Below are 15,655 nucleotides of genomic sequence, written 5' to 3' on the forward strand. Positions count from 1 at the left end.
CGTTGGGCTAACGCATATATCATGGCTGTTTGGGTGTTTAATGTAATATTGATGGGCGTTCTGTTTCCGACATGCGCTGCTCGTGGTAGACCAATCACAACAGACTAGGTCATCCGCAAAGGAGGAAATGAATCGTTGAGTGAACTGTTTGGGAGTCAATGAGCAAATAAGATATTAAAATATTAAAAATAAATGCATATTATAAGACGACAAAAGTGTTTTTTTGATCTTGCATGCATGTCAACATGTTGTTGGGGACTCTCAAATCCAAAATATGAAACTTACATAATCTATAATAGAGGCACTTTAACAATGTTAAGGTGTCTTGGACGGCACTGTGGGTTTTTAGTGCAGCGTTAGGTTACAGCATGGCAGCCTGTAATCTGGGTGACATATACCATAATTCCACTCTATGCAAATCAGGTCAATTATACAAATGCATTATGAAAGTAAAAACTCATGTATTTGCTGCTTATAACCTGAGTATTTAAACAGGACAGACACCACAAGGTACTCAGAATTAAAAAATTAAAAATTATTACAAATTAAATTCAATTACTGAGTTGAACCCAGGTATTAAGACTTATATTGCTTAGTATAATGTAAATGATGTCTCTTACTAAAATATGTAGCAGAAACCCCATGAAAGATTTACATTATGTAAACAATCCACATAATTTTATACATATTTTGGACTATGGGGGGGCACCATTATTTTGATGACGTGACATGGTTGCACTCGGTGAGCCACTGGCAGTACCTGTCGCTATTTTTCCCACAACACAACTTGGAATACACAATTTGGAGAATAAAATACTAATACTATGACCACTGCTACTGAAAGAGCTTATAAGTAGTAATGGATATAAGTGTAGACTTAAACCAAATGCCGTACCATCGATTTGAAATGCCCCTGTATATCGAGCAAAATCAGCACTCAGAAACTCCCTTAGTGGCTGCTGCATCATGACAAGCCTCTGCATGTTTACATCCTGCCAGGATGGCATCTAGCGTTTCTTGTCTTTGCCATTTGTAAGCTCTTTCAGAAGCTATGGTGTACTAAAAGCCACAAAGGCATCAGGGCTGAAGTGGAAAGAACAAAGACGTGGGTCTTTAGGAAGCTTTATTCCTTCACGGGCATCTTCCCATTCTTTTCTCCTCTTCTTATCGCTAGGAAAGCACTGGAAATTACAACCAAAAGCTGCACAATGTGGAATCGTATTATTATTTTGTTTTCCGAGTTGCTTATTACGAGTTGTGTTGCAGAAAAAATAGCAACAGGTAGTGCCAGTAGCTCACAGAGTGCAACCATTTAACATCATCGAAATAACGGCACCCCCCATAGTCTAAAATATGTATTAAACAAAGCAGATTTTTTAAATAACGTAAATCTACTACATATTTCAGTAAGGGACATCACTTACATTATATTAAGCCATACACAAATCAAGTAGAACTGAAATTAGATTTTAAAGGAGGTAGAATTAAATAAATTGAATTCAAAGAAACTGTCATTTTAACAAAAAAATTACGTTTAGCAAAATAAACTTTGTTGGTCTTGAAGTTTCAAGGTTTTTTAGACTTTTAGACTTACAGACTTTGAATTTCCCGAAATGTCATTACCTGCTAAATTTCTTTAAAGCATAATTATTGTCATTCCAGTTCAACTTCCTACAACCCGTGCCTAATTCAGTTCATGTACTTATCAACTAAAAGGGAACAAATTTTTCCTGTTCACAGCAAAAAAAACTATGACAACAACTATATTAGCACCCACACCAATTATTACAGGCAAACACTACAAATCTGTTTTCTGCAGCTTTAAATGTCAAGTTCTTTACCCTAGTGAAAAATAAATATACTAAAATGTATTTAAAATACACTTATTTCATGTTAAGTATACTACAAATAGATTTACATATTATGTACTTAATAAAAATACCCTGCAATTGTACTTTTAGTATACTAAACTGGTGTATTTAATGTATGCTAAATTGGAACAGCTAATTTTGTACTTAATGCACTTTAATTGTGCGGAAGTAGTGCTGAAGTCCAACTAAAGATATACAGAAGTATATTTGATTGTGCTAAAGTGGAAGTAGTGCAAGTATACTTTAGATATTTTGCATTTAAACACCGATATTGCAATTCTCTGTCGATTCCCACCCAGATGAAGTGACCGAGTTACGGTCTCAGGTTTCTTACTGCTCTTAATGATGTTAAACTGTGGTGTTGGACTGTGTGGTGTGATACTGACTCGATCGAAGTGGTTGAACGAGGCTCTGAACTCGTTCATTTGGTCTTGGCTGATGCCTTTGGCGTCACGGGTCAGAATCTGGTTCTCGATCTCGTTAATGGTGCGAGCGATGGTGGTGAGGAGCTGCTCCCAGCCTACACGGATGTGCTAGAGGAAGACAAGCGATGTCAAGAACATACAAATGCACTGTGGGTTTGGATGTGAGCATTTGAGAGTTTATATGTGTGTATACCTCCATGGTGTAGTTAGTGTGTTTGTTGTCAAAAATAAGTGCTTCCTGTATTAGTTGATGGTCTCCCTCTAGCTGGTCGATCTTTGGTTTGTAGTTTACAATGCTCTTCTCATACTGCCGAAGGTGGGTCAGCTGATCCTCCAGGGTCCCGTGCATCTCAATAGAGATTCGGCCAATTTCCTAAGCACAGAACATTATAAAAATAGTCAAATAAGAGGCCAGCCACAGTCCCTCCAAAAATATTTGCTCCAAGGTTTTTCCTACAAAAGTTTTCTGCAACCACCCAAATGGTTTTCAGAGCTAATTTAGCAGTATCAGATGCATTTTCTTCCAAGATAATTGTTAACATATGGCAAATTTTAATGTGGGCAAGTACAAAGTAGGGCTAATTAAAATGTAAGGCTAGTAATATTTTAATAAGCCCTACTTACATAAGGTTAATTCTTGTTCCAAATGGTTAGTTGACCTATAATATATCTTATGTAAACAAAAACATTTGTTAAACATTAATATTTCAGGATGCTTTGATGAATGGAAAGTTAAACAGCATTTATTTGAAATTGAAGTCTTTTATAACATTATAAATGTCTGTACTGTCACTTTTGTTCAATTGAATGCAACCTTGCTAAATAGAAGCATTAATTTCCTTTCAAAACCTTCCAGTCAAACGTTTGAACTGTAGTGTATGTAAATCAGACAAATTTGCTAGTCATTATGTATGCAAGCCCACCTCTTCCACTGAATAAAAAAATCAAAAAAGGTAATTGCGACTTTTAATCTCACAATTCTAAGGTTTTTTCTTGCAATTCCGAGTTATCACATAATACTGATTTATATCTCGCATCTAGAACTGCATCTTTACATACAATTCTGAGATAAAATATCAGAACTGCAAGTTTAGCAAGAGTTTACATCTAAATTCTGAGAAAAATAGTTAGAATTGCGAGTCTGTATAACGCAATTGCAAAAAAAAAAGTCAGAACTGTAAAATAAAAACTTTAGCAATTACATTTCATATTTTTATTTAGTCGTGGAAACAGGTTTCCACAGTAAGCTAATCACTAAGGACATTTTTGACATCTTTTTTCTGAGAAGTTCTCTGAAGTACCGTAATAGAATGTGATTCATTTTCTGTTAGTTGAGTTCATGTCCCACCTCCATCTTGGTCTGGATCCAGGGCCCAATGACATTTGCCTGATTAGCAAACTGTCTGCGCAGTCTCTCATTATTCTGCTGACGAGCGTGTTCTTCTATCAGGGCCTGATCTCTCTGGGGTACCAACTGCCTCACCTGAGAGGACAGAGAGAGAGAAAGGGGAGATTAAAGCAGTGTGGAGATGAATTAATTATCCTGCATTGTACCAATTTTATATATATATATATATATATATGTCAGGCACAAGTGTATTTTCTGACCTTATCCCATTTGGCATTGATCTCCTGGGGGTTGATGGTGGTGTAGGGGTTGGTGCCAGCCATGTTGACGTGGTATGTCTGCACAATTTTAGCAATTTCATTATGGATGCCCAGGATGGCCTGTCGTTCCTTATCTGCCTCGGGCAGTGTGGCTTTAAACTGCTCATGGGCTGTGCTGAGTCCCTGATACACACACACAAACACACAAAGAGAGGTGCTATAACTTTCCAAAACATTTCCCTTCTGCAACTTTTCAGTTTTTGCACTTATATCAACTTCACAATCACATTTGAAATCCACCAAATAGACAGATGCATGGATGGACAAGTGGGCAGACAGTGTGTTGTGCCTTTTTAATTTTTCTGATATTTTAATGGTTTAATTAAAAAGAATGTCTAATCAATTGAGCTCATTAAACTAACAATTTAATAATTACTTAAAAATATAAAGCTATACTAATGCCTTATAAAATGTTTCTTTTAGAAAGTCAAAAAAATACGTATTTATTATGAAAAATGGTAGTCAAATTAATGCATACAATTAATTAATGTAATGTAATCAAATAAAACGTGAATAATTCCTTTAATTTCTTGGTCAACAAAATGCTGTACAACAGAGGTTTACAGTTTAAATTAAAACATGGACAAAAAAATTTATATTGTGTGATATTTCTTAAAAATATTTAATAAATGTTATTTTCATAGAGCTGAGGGAACAAATGTGACCCCGGACCACAAAACTAGTCTTAAGTAGCACGGGTATATTTGTAGCAATAGCCAAATAAAAAACCTTTACACCAAAAATCATTAGGATATTACATAAAGATCATGTTCGATGAAGATATTTTGTAAATTTCCTACCTTAAATATATCAAAACTTAATTTTTGATTAGTAATACGCATTGCTAAGAACTTCATTTGGACAACTTTAAAGGTGATTTTCTCAGTATTTTGATTTTTTTGCACCCTCAGATTCCAGATTTTCAAATAGTTTTATCTCAGCCAAATATTGCGCTGTCCTAACAAACCATACATCAATGAAAAGCTTATTACAGATGATGCATTAATCTCAATTTCAAAAAATTTACCCTTATGACTGGTTTTGTAAACCAGGGTCACAAATGTGAAGACAGATCGACAGATATATTTTGCATGAATAAATGAAAAAGTAGATGCATAAATGAATGGATGGATGAAAGATGAATGTGCAATACCTGTATCTCCTCAATGGTGTGGACGATAAAAGTGTCCTGCAGGTCTTCCATGGCTCCCTCCATCCAGTTGTTAAAGGGCGCCGCCCTTTTGGCAAACTCCAGGTACAGCTGATCAATCGTTTCCAACAGTTTCTCAGTCCTCTGAAGGAAGAGACAGAGCCAAGACACAGATATGAGTGCACTGCACAGCACAAAATCACACACACAACATCACACTATGTCACCAAAGAAGCAATACTGCCCTTTCCTGCGGGGCAGAATAGAAAGGATTAATTCCATATGGGTGTATGATAGAAGTGTTTTACCTGCAAGGCCTCACTGCGTTTCTGAGTTAAAACCCCCAGTGAATCCCACTGATCACAGATCCGCTGACAGCGAGCATTTACACTGGGAGAGTCATAGTACTCCAACTCACTAAAGAGAGGGAATGAGAGTGAAACTATTAACTACTAGACTTTAAAGCATAAAGCAGTGTCTGGATCATGTTTTTATGTGGGTTAACTGACTTGAGCTCCTGTGCAATGGCAGCAATCTGTTCCACTCTGTCCTGATGAGCTGCAAGGTCACTTTCAAACGCCTCATGCTTCTTCAGCAAAGCTTTGATGTCCGAGAGGGATGCGGTCTCGTAGTCTTTCTGCTGCAGCATCTCCTCCTTACCTACAGGAAGCAGCAAGGATCAGCCATACTACAAGAGAATGAAGAACTTAGTTCTTATAAATCAATAAAACTAAGTGTTACCATCAGTCCAGGCCTCATGGATAGCGGCTTTCTGGCGGAATTTTTCAGCAAGATGGTCGAGTCTCTCCAGTCTGCGAATCTCATTCAGTAGCCACTCTTCGTAACCCTTCTCTGCTCCCTCAAGACCTCCCCAAGCATTGGAGATATCCTACACACACAGATTGAACATTGAACATTACAGATCCGAATAAAGCATTAGTTCAGTTCCACAATAATAATTTACTCACCCCCATGTCATCCAAGATGTTCATGTCTTTCTTTCTTCAATCGAAAAGAAATTAAGGTTTTCAAGGAAAACATTCCAGGATTTTCCATATAGTGGACTTCAATGAAGGTCAGCGGGTTGAAGGTCCAAATTGTAGCTTCAATGCAGCTTCAAAGGGCTCTACGCAATCCCAGACGAGGAATAAGGGTCTTATCTAGTGATTGTTCATTTTCTAAAAATAAAAAAAATTCTATACTTTGCACTAGCTCAATTTTACACATCATGTAATCACGTTGGAAAGGTAACACGTAACATAGGTGAAAGTACCAACCCAGTGTTTACAAAGCGAACGTACAGAAAGTCAAACGCCCTTTACAAAAAAGGTAAAACAATGATGTCACATGATTTTGAAGTTGGAGGAAAAAATTAGATGGACTTTTCTGAACCAAAGCACACAGACGAAGAACTAACTATGCGTGACCTTTCCAAAGTGATTACATAATGTGTGAAGTCACAGACGTTAGAAGAGCATTGAAGCAGAGCATTGAGCAAGAAGAGCATTTGTGGTTGAGCTTAAGTTGTCTATCTTAAGTTGACTGATAGCCATGATTTTCAGGACCGGGAAAATGGGAAAATGGGTTTAGTGAGACAGGTTTTACTTTCAATTCATGGGTTAACAGACTAATGTCTGTTTTGCTATGTTTATAATGGGCATAGTCTCCGAACTTTCGATCACCCCTTGTATGTTTAGATAGCAAGAATAATGCAGCCTAGCTTGTAGTTTACATTTAGAAAAGTGAGCACAGCGCGACTATTCGTGTACTGTGCATAAAACAGATTGTCATCGGACTCCTCCTCTTTAGTAACTTCATCCGATCCTTCATCTCTGGATGTGAAATAGTCCTTTATAACATAGTTTAGGCCACTGACATCACCAAGATTGACCAGATCGAGACGAGTAAGATCGTTTAAGTGAGCAGCTACTTCAGTCTGCGTTGTTGCGCTCTGCCATCTCACGATATTAAAAAATAAATAAAAAACTTTGCATGCCATAGTTTACACAGGACTGGTGAGAATGTGCATTGATACACCTTTATTAAATATGTTACGTGGTTTATTTTGATAGGTTAACTGTTTTTGTGGTTTTAAAGGGGTCATCAGATGCCCATTTTCCACAAGTTGATATGATTTTTTAGGGTCTTAATCAAAAGTTTATAATATATTTAGGTTAAAATTTCTCAATGGTAGTGTAAATAACACCTTTTTTACCTTGCCAAAATCAGCTCTGCAAAAATCATCCTGTTCTGGACGAGGTTGCTTTAAATGTTAATGAGCTCTGCTCGCCCGCCCCTCTCTTCTCTTTGTGGAGTGACGAGCCTGTTTACTTTAGCTGCTAAACTTGCTAACTAACATGTTATTAGGAAAGGCGAAGCAAAGATTCATTAAAAAAACCCTTATACTCACTTCTGCTGCAAGTGAAACTAGATCACGAATGATTTGCGCGAACATAGACAGATATATGTAGATCGGGAGGCGCATTCCATTCACAAGCAAACGTAATCCACTGCATCTTCAATGGCTCAGAACGTTTCTTCCAGATTGCATCACATATAAATGTTTATTTTTTTAGAAAATGACCAATCGTTTCGCTGGATAAGAACCTTATTCCTTGGCTGGGATCATGTAACGCCCTTTGAAGCTGCATTGAAACTGAAATTTGGACCTTCAACCCGTTGGCCACCACTGAAGTCCACTATATGGAGAAAAATCCAGGAATATTTTCCTCAAAAACCTTCATTTCTTTTCAACTGAAGAAAGACATGAACATCTTGGATGACATGGAGGTGAGTAAACAATCAGGAAGTTTTTATTCTGAAAGTGAACTAATCCTTTAAGAGAGTTGAATGCTCTAAATCCTGAAGAGATACTTAGTTTGTAAGTGTGTTAGGTTCTCACCGAGACCATCTTGCCCTCCGAGGGCATGAACGCAGGCCGGTTACTAAGGCGGAGTTTGGTCTGCAGTGTGTTGAAGTTGATCTCCAGCTGACATTTCTCCTGAACTTTGGGCGGTTTGTGAAGTCGTCGGTAGTCCCGGAAATCCTCTAACTTTTGCTGCATGGCCTGCATGGTGTTCTCTGGAACGCGGTTCTCCAACCATGGGATTGTTCTGCGAATCCACTCCAGGAGCTAAAGAAAGAAAAATGGGGGGAAACAAAAACAGGGGGGGAAAAAAAGAGGATAAAACATTTTGGAAAAAGTTAGGAGCGGACAGAATGAAATAAAGGAGGCAGAGAAAAAAAAGAACATTTTAAATATGGTATAAATTGTTTTTTTTTATTATTATTATGAATTAGACACAGGGTTTCCATACATTTCCATATTTTTCAAGCCATTCTTATATTTATTTATGTATTTTTATTTACATTATTTTATATATTTTAATTTGTATAATTATTGTATCATTATTTTAATTATAGACTCCTCTCACAAATGCTGAATAAGTATTTTAAAGCTGAGCATTACTAAATTTAATTTTCAGTATCAAATTTCCATGCTCTTTTAAAATGTACTTGGATCTGCATGGTCTGGAAAGCAGTATTTTAAATGCCCTGTTTTCCATGACCTCAACATCACTGTAGAGTTAATGTGCTAGACATTAGCTGAGTTTCAAGTACTGAAACTTCTCACTGGCCCTAAATGAGCACAGATTGAGACAACAGGAGAAGAGAGGCGGGGAGACGAGAGGAGAGAAGGATGGGAGTAAACAGGAGAGAACATGAATGAGTGTGCTCACATCACTGGCCAGTTTCTCATAGTCTTCCATCAGTTGCTCGTTCTCCTGATTGACAGCCAGGACTTTGCAGATCCGATTGGCTGCTGTCTCGGCCTGAGGGGGTAAAGGACAGAGTGAATCTGCTTCTGTTTCTGTGGAAACCACATCAGCGCCATGGCAACGCTGTTAAGGTTCTGTGTGTTTAAGTGCGTTGAGGTGCTCAAGTCACTTTATTACCATTACCAAAAGCAATCAACCGCTATGTCAATATCATATAGCCCTTCTGTGTGTGTTTAATTATAAATGTGTGTATTTTTGGAGGAGGGGTGGGGTGGAAGTAAGGAAGTGAGTTGCAAGTCTAAAAGCCAGAAAGGAAGAGGAGAAAACAATGATAAGCTCAGTTTAGCATTGTCAGTGACAGATCAGACAGCGACTCTCAGTTTTATGATCATCTCATGAATGCCAATCTGAAATGTTGCTTATGCTGGCACAAAATAGTTATCAATAGTGGATTAGGAGTTTTTTATTGGAAAAGCAGCTGTGAAAAAGCATTTTCTTTTACAATTTCTGTTGAACAGTGCAAAAGATTAACTTTTTAATTCATAAAAATCAACGAAAACATAAACGGCACAGTGTTTCAGTTTCAATTATTCAGTTAGGGGGAAAAAAATCAATTTAACAATCAAATTTTTGTTACTAGACTTATATTAGTCATTTTTTTAATTTGTGTTTAAAATAAAAATATACAAAAAATTAAGATTAAAATTTAAAAATAAATCAAAAAGAAATATTGCTTTGTACAAAAAACACTGGACTGGCCATCAAAATATCAAAACTCTATTATCATCTACTCATCCTACACTCGACACTCTAAACTCAACTTTTAATAAGGATTTTTAATGTTTTTAAAGTCAAAGAGTCTGTGACTGTCACCAAAACAATATAATAGTGTCTTTTCAATTAAATTAGTTTGACACCGAGTTATTTAGAAAAATCCTAATAATACACACAACAATCATGCATGGGTGTGGATGTGAGCGTGTCAGATGAAGTTTTTCTTAATGCAGAAATCTTTGGTGGGTTTACAGTCAGATTTGTGCCTTATAAAAGTAGACAGGATCTGCATGTACAGAGAACAAACACCCAGCACGTAGGAACTATTCATCGAGGGATTTTAGTCATCAGCTCAGAAACACTCACACCGAGTTGAGGAAACCCAGCTGGATGTGATGAATCAGCACAATGAAGTAGTAACTTTCTCCGTCAGTGAGAAACATGCTTTCTCTGAACGAACTACTACTTTCTAAAGTGAGTCTGTCTGAACTGATTCAAACACATAAGTCTGTCTAAACCGAATCAGAAGTATAAGTCTGTGCAAATACATTTATGCTGCATTAAATGAAATGGCTATTGATTTGAAGCTAATTTTCTATACTAACACACAAAGAATTTTGAACAATAAAAGTCATTTGAACAGGAATTAACTGACCGTCCTAGTGAAGCCTGCTGCTGAATTTTAGCTGGATGTGATCGTCAACATGCCTTTTGATATGTAAAAAAGTTTGATGGTTTTCTATACCAGAGCTCTGTGTGTGCGTACAGATGTGTGGAGAAACAGAGCTAGGTGTGTTATGTAATACTACAGCAGGGTTGCCATGGAAACAGCCAGAACTGACACAAAACCCAGGAACGAATGAAAGAAGGATCACAGCCAAACAAGAAATGAGTAAGAAATCACACTAAAGTTTCTAAGCAGATTCTGACCCGTCAGTGACATCATCAAAAGAGCAGGTGTGTTCATGACCTGTAAGTGACATCCAAGACTGACCTCACCATAGGTGTGCTTAATTGTATTAGAAGTATTTTTTTTTTTTTAAAACTGTACTTGCAGATAATACTTGCAAAAATATACTTGCAATAACATGCAGTTAAGTGTTACATTCATTCAGTTTGTTACATTACATTTAGTATGCACTTAAAAATATTCTTTTTAAAGTATATTATTTCCATAGTAAGTAGAGCTGCACAATTTTGGATAAACTGAAAAAAAAAAAATTAATGTAAGTAGAGATCACTATTTGGGAGAACAATATACTACAGAAATAATATACTTTAAAAAGAATATTCTTAAGTGTAAACTAAACAAAATAACGATTCTGAACTAAGCAAAGTAACGTGTAATTTACTAGAGGCTGTGACAAAATATTAATTGCTGCAGTCTATTCAAATATGTTTAAAAAGACTGAATGATTCAATGACTCACTTATAAATACATCATGTGTTTCATTACTGAATGAATCAGCAATTTTGAACGAATCTCTTGAATGAATGACTCAATGACAAATATATTTTTAACAGTCACTTGTCACCACCTAGTGGCTAAACACAAATAATCAACAAACTATATTTGAAGCACCAATTTGAAGTGCCAGTTATTTTAAAAAGATGATTTGCTCTATTTTGATCACTACTAGGTCTGTCACGATTCCTCGATTCAATACGAGAAGTTACTCAATTTTAAAAAATCCTCCATTGCATTTTGCCCATCAGTATCTCTCTCAATATTCAGAGGTGGACAGTAGTAAAGTATTTTTACTTTGCTCGAGTAAATTTAAAAAGTATATGTACTTTAGCAGAGTGTTTTTCTTTGGAAAACTTTTACTGCACTACATTCCAAAGCATAATGTCGTACTTTTTACTGCACTACATTTCAAAAATGAAAGTAGGGTTTTTTCTTACCTTTAATACTTAAGAACATTAAAAATGTAGTGCTTTCTTGAACTCAGGTAAATCTGTGTATTACTTTTACTTAAGTAAAAGTAAGAAAATACTAGATTTCTAATTACAGTAGTTGTAGTATTTCCAATATTTGAAATGAACAAATATTAAAGATTAAGTGGACATTTGAATTAAACGTTGTTTAGCCAATATTAAACAAGGATTAGATTGTGTAGTAAAGCGTAAAAACAATCGTTAGACTTTTGGCACCCTCTGCAGTCATGATATAATACATAATGTATGTTGACTCTATTGCTTATAATACATTATTTTAACAGCTTTGTTTAATAAAACTATATGATTACTTGCTTTTTTTAACTAATTATTATTGCCTTATTACTATAATATATGTATTTTAAGTCATTTGAAGGCTATTGTTCACTTATGTCTATTTTTATTACAACAAAAAATAATTTGAATTTTCCAATTAGTTGATTAATCATCAGAATAATCGACCAATTACCAAAATAATCATTAGTGACAGCCCTGATCGGTACCATAGACATCAGTGTTTATATCTGAACTATAAACTTGTTTTATCCCAGTCCTTTAGAAATAAGACCCTGTGGGTGTTTGAATCAAGATTGCGATCTTTTAACGATTAATCATGCGACTCGTAAGTACTCATTATAAAACTACGCCAACATTTTTCCTTATTTTTGAAAAAAAAAAAGTCAGGTTAATAAAGAACACATCTCACATCTCTTACATTTTCTCTCTGGCACTGCTATTAGGGGTTCTGATAAAGCAGAGAACTGATTGGCTGTCTGGGTTTGTGATGTGGAATCTAGTGTCCTGATTGGCTGATGTCGGTCTGCGCTCACCTTCTGTTTGCCTGAGAAGGCGTGGTAGTAACATGACACATACGTCATGATGGCCTTTTCATCGGGACGCAACGTACTAACGATATCTGCCCAGGGAAAGAGGGAGCGGGAACAGAGAGAGAAAAGGAGGTGGAGAGGAAGGGAGAGAAAAAAGCACAGAGTAAAAGACTGCATAGACACAAAGGCAAACGGGGCACAGTTCTACAGAAACGATACAAGGCATGAAGAGGTCTCCAGGAAGTCTCATTGATGCCAGGAATGTTTGAGTATTTTTTAGGAGACTTGAATGGAAACACACTCATGCCTTCATCATAAGACTTCATTTCCTTCATGCAACAGGTGGAAAGACTCATGCAACTGTAGGAGGAGCATGAGCCCTGAGGGGCGGAGCTTAGCACTGCAAAGAGTCAGAAAGAGGCAGACTGTTAGGACAGTAGTCACGATAACGGGAAACCACGACAACCAGTAATCACTGCTACTAGTGATCACAAAACCCAGTGAGGGGAGGGACGTATTGGGTGAGTGTAGAAGTTCATGACATTGGGAGGGGTGCCCTGCGATACCTTCTGCGCCCCAGAGAAGGCATGGTAGAAGCTAGAAACGTAGGTCATGATGGCCTTCTCATCGGGACGGGCCGTACCAACAATATCTGCAGAGAAAGAAGGGGGTGATATTAAAGTAATGAGAGAATAAATTAATAATCAGAGCACATCACACATACTTCAGAGGCCCATCTTGGGTGACTTCCTGTGTAAGGAAAGAGTTATTAATGTGAGCGGATATGATTAACTATAATCAACCTAAAATAAAACTAATCCAAAACATGTTTAAACAAGTTTTGACTTTCCTAAAGGAAATACTTTGAGCAACAAAAGAATAGTGTTACAGTTAGTTGAGGTTTTTGTGCAAATGAAATGTTCAAGTATAGCCTCTTGATACTTTTCTGCTTTTGTGATTAATCAAATGTTCAGATGCAAATTATGCTGGTTTAAATGTCACCAAGGCACTATTATCTAGCTTGTGGAGATATATTATAGCTGTTTTGTTTTCAGCTTTCATAACAATTAAAAATGTAATTAAATTTAAAAAATAAATAAATAAATAAAAATTATTGATATTTCAATTAATATATATTTCAATGAATATATATACACAATTAGGGACCTATGAAATCCATTTTAATTTTTTCCCCAAATTCTGTTTTATTTTCTTTCCAAATTTCTTTTTTTCAGTTTTAATTTTTCTAGACTCTTAATGGCTAAATTAAATCGTTTATTTTTACCAAATTCTGTTTTCCATTAATTTTCTGGATTCCATTTTAATTGTTTCATTACATTTTAATATTAAAAAAAAATATATATATATATATATATTATATTTATAAAGTATATTTATTAAAAAAAAATATATATATATATATATATATATATATATATATATTTTTTTTTTTTTTTTTTTTATAAATATACTTTATAAATAATGTTTTAACAATAATCCTGTTGGTAGTAGAAGTGGCTTAACCAGAGAGTTGCAATAACAAAAAGACAGTTTAGTAGGCAAACAGATGTAAGAACGAAAACCTATCTCAATTCATTATGCAAATATTATGAAAACATAATTGCTGTCTCGCGTGGTAAACATTCCGTCAATGTAAATCAATGAAAGATATTATAACTTTAATTTTAAATTCGTCGTAAAAAAAAGTTCACAAGAGCTATAAACAGATAGCATACCCAAGAACGAAATTATCTGTAAAATTAAGTTTAAAAGCAGACTGTATGTCAAGTGGTTTGGGCTGAATTCATTGCAGAAGCTTAATACTTAAAATTTAAAAATGTCTGAGGAACATCAATCCATCGCAACACTGCAACAATCACATCATTGAACACCACAGCCTATTATCCTAAAAATCCTTTCGAACAGGCTATGTTAAGGAAGCATCCACAATCACGCCTGCAGTAATGTGGTGAAATTCAACCTACACACATACCTGCGGTCCTCCTACAGCTCTATATTTAGACAGAGGTCTAACCTAGTTTCACAGTGAAGTGGAACTAAAAGAAACCTGTCCTCTACATGTCTCACCTTCTGCATCCAGCATCTTAGGGATGTCCAGGTACTTCTCAGCGACGTCAAAGGCGGTGTTCAGATTAGTCATTGGGTCGTCCTGATCAAAGATCAGAAGCATGGGTCATGGTCTTTCATAATGCTGGTCTCTATATATGCTCAGAGGTTCTGGTAGTGCCTCACCTTGCGCAGTTTACCATAATCAATGAGCTCTGGACGATGTCTGTGAATGAGTGCACAGAAGCCCAATCCATCCTTCCAACTGACAGGGAGAGAGACAGAAGAGAAATGTAATATATGATGCTGTAGCTCAGCATTCAGTTGCAGTATCTCTGTCAGTCTTGCTCTTTTCCCATCATTCACTCTGCTTCTCTCTAATGCTCAATTCCTGTTGGCTCACCTGATGTGGAAATTCTGGATGTTGACGTTTTTGTAGGGAGCTGTTTTCCTCTGGCACCACAGCAGCAGGCCTTCTTTAGCTGAGGTCTCTGCGTGCACACACACACACACACACACACTTGTATCAAATGGAATCTCAGGAGTGGAAAGATAACCTTGTAATTTAAATGACTCACACATTCCTGACATTACATTTGTATTAAACCATGAATATGTAGAAATCCAAAAGAGCAGAACTGCATTCAACAAAACTAAGCTAATTTAATCAGTCATTCTGTTCCCTCTCATGTTATTTGATACTCACAAATGAACTGCCTACTGCCTTTTTTCTTCAAGATCTATTGCACAACTTATAAACTAAGAAGTGCGTGTGATATTTATATATACCCTCCACTGAGATGTCCTGGATGGCGAAGCGGAGGATAATGGTCCAGATCATCCCCAGAGTCATCTTAGCGTTCCCATCAACAATCTCTGAGCAGAACAAACACACACACACACCAGCATCACATTTACTGTAATAGCTCAACAATGAGATCATTTTACAAGCTAAAGCCATAACAGAATCAGAAAGCAGCTTATATAATTCAGATAATTCTGCATTAACAAGCAATTAGACTTGCAAATACAATAAACTTGCAGACAGTTTTCCACTTACATAATGCTACATAAATAATTTTCCTACAAAACATATGCATCATTATTTATACATCATTTTTTGCATTACAGTAATAACAACTTGTGAAAAAAAAAT

General features: G+C 36.1%; 2 protein-coding genes across 6 annotated transcripts in view; one reads left to right on the forward strand and one right to left on the reverse strand.

Annotated features, from left to right (window-relative positions):
• gmfb (glia maturation factor, beta) overlaps positions 1-15,655 on the forward strand; it is a 373,066-nt gene that overhangs the window by 210,761 nt on the left and 146,650 nt on the right. The gene's annotated exons all lie outside the window — the stretch shown is intronic.
• actn1 (actinin, alpha 1) overlaps positions 1-15,655 on the reverse strand; it is a 37,765-nt gene that overhangs the window by 5,177 nt on the left and 16,933 nt on the right. For 3 of the 5 annotated variants that reach the window (XM_051126930.1, XM_051126929.1, XM_051126931.1), the window contains exons 4-18: positions 15,289-15,375; positions 14,903-14,990; positions 14,686-14,764; positions 14,521-14,602; positions 12,999-13,084; positions 8,855-8,947; positions 8,017-8,247; positions 5,856-6,003; positions 5,624-5,774; positions 5,423-5,531; positions 5,118-5,258; positions 3,905-4,087; positions 3,645-3,779; positions 2,490-2,669; positions 2,258-2,404 (exon numbers count right to left, since the gene is read on the reverse strand). In XM_051126930.1, coding sequence (XP_050982887.1) covers positions 2,258-2,404; positions 2,490-2,669; positions 3,645-3,779; positions 3,905-4,087; positions 5,118-5,258; positions 5,423-5,531; positions 5,624-5,774; positions 5,856-6,003; positions 8,017-8,247; positions 8,855-8,947; positions 12,999-13,084; positions 14,521-14,602; positions 14,686-14,764; positions 14,903-14,990; positions 15,289-15,375 — 1,940 coding nt within the window. Of the gene's footprint in view, positions 1-2,257; positions 2,405-2,489; positions 2,670-3,644; positions 3,780-3,904; positions 4,088-5,117; positions 5,259-5,422; positions 5,532-5,623; positions 5,775-5,855; positions 6,004-8,016; positions 8,248-8,854; positions 8,948-12,435; positions 12,522-12,998; positions 13,085-14,520; positions 14,603-14,685; positions 14,765-14,902; positions 14,991-15,288; positions 15,376-15,655 lie in introns of all 5 variants that reach the window. The other 2 variants (XM_051126932.1, XM_051126933.1) reach the window with 1 other exon arrangement.

The sequence above is a fragment of the Labeo rohita genome, chromosome 13 (assembly GCF_022985175.1).
Source record: "Labeo rohita strain BAU-BD-2019 chromosome 13, IGBB_LRoh.1.0, whole genome shotgun sequence".
NCBI lineage: Eukaryota > Metazoa > Chordata > Actinopteri > Cypriniformes > Cyprinidae > Labeo > Labeo rohita.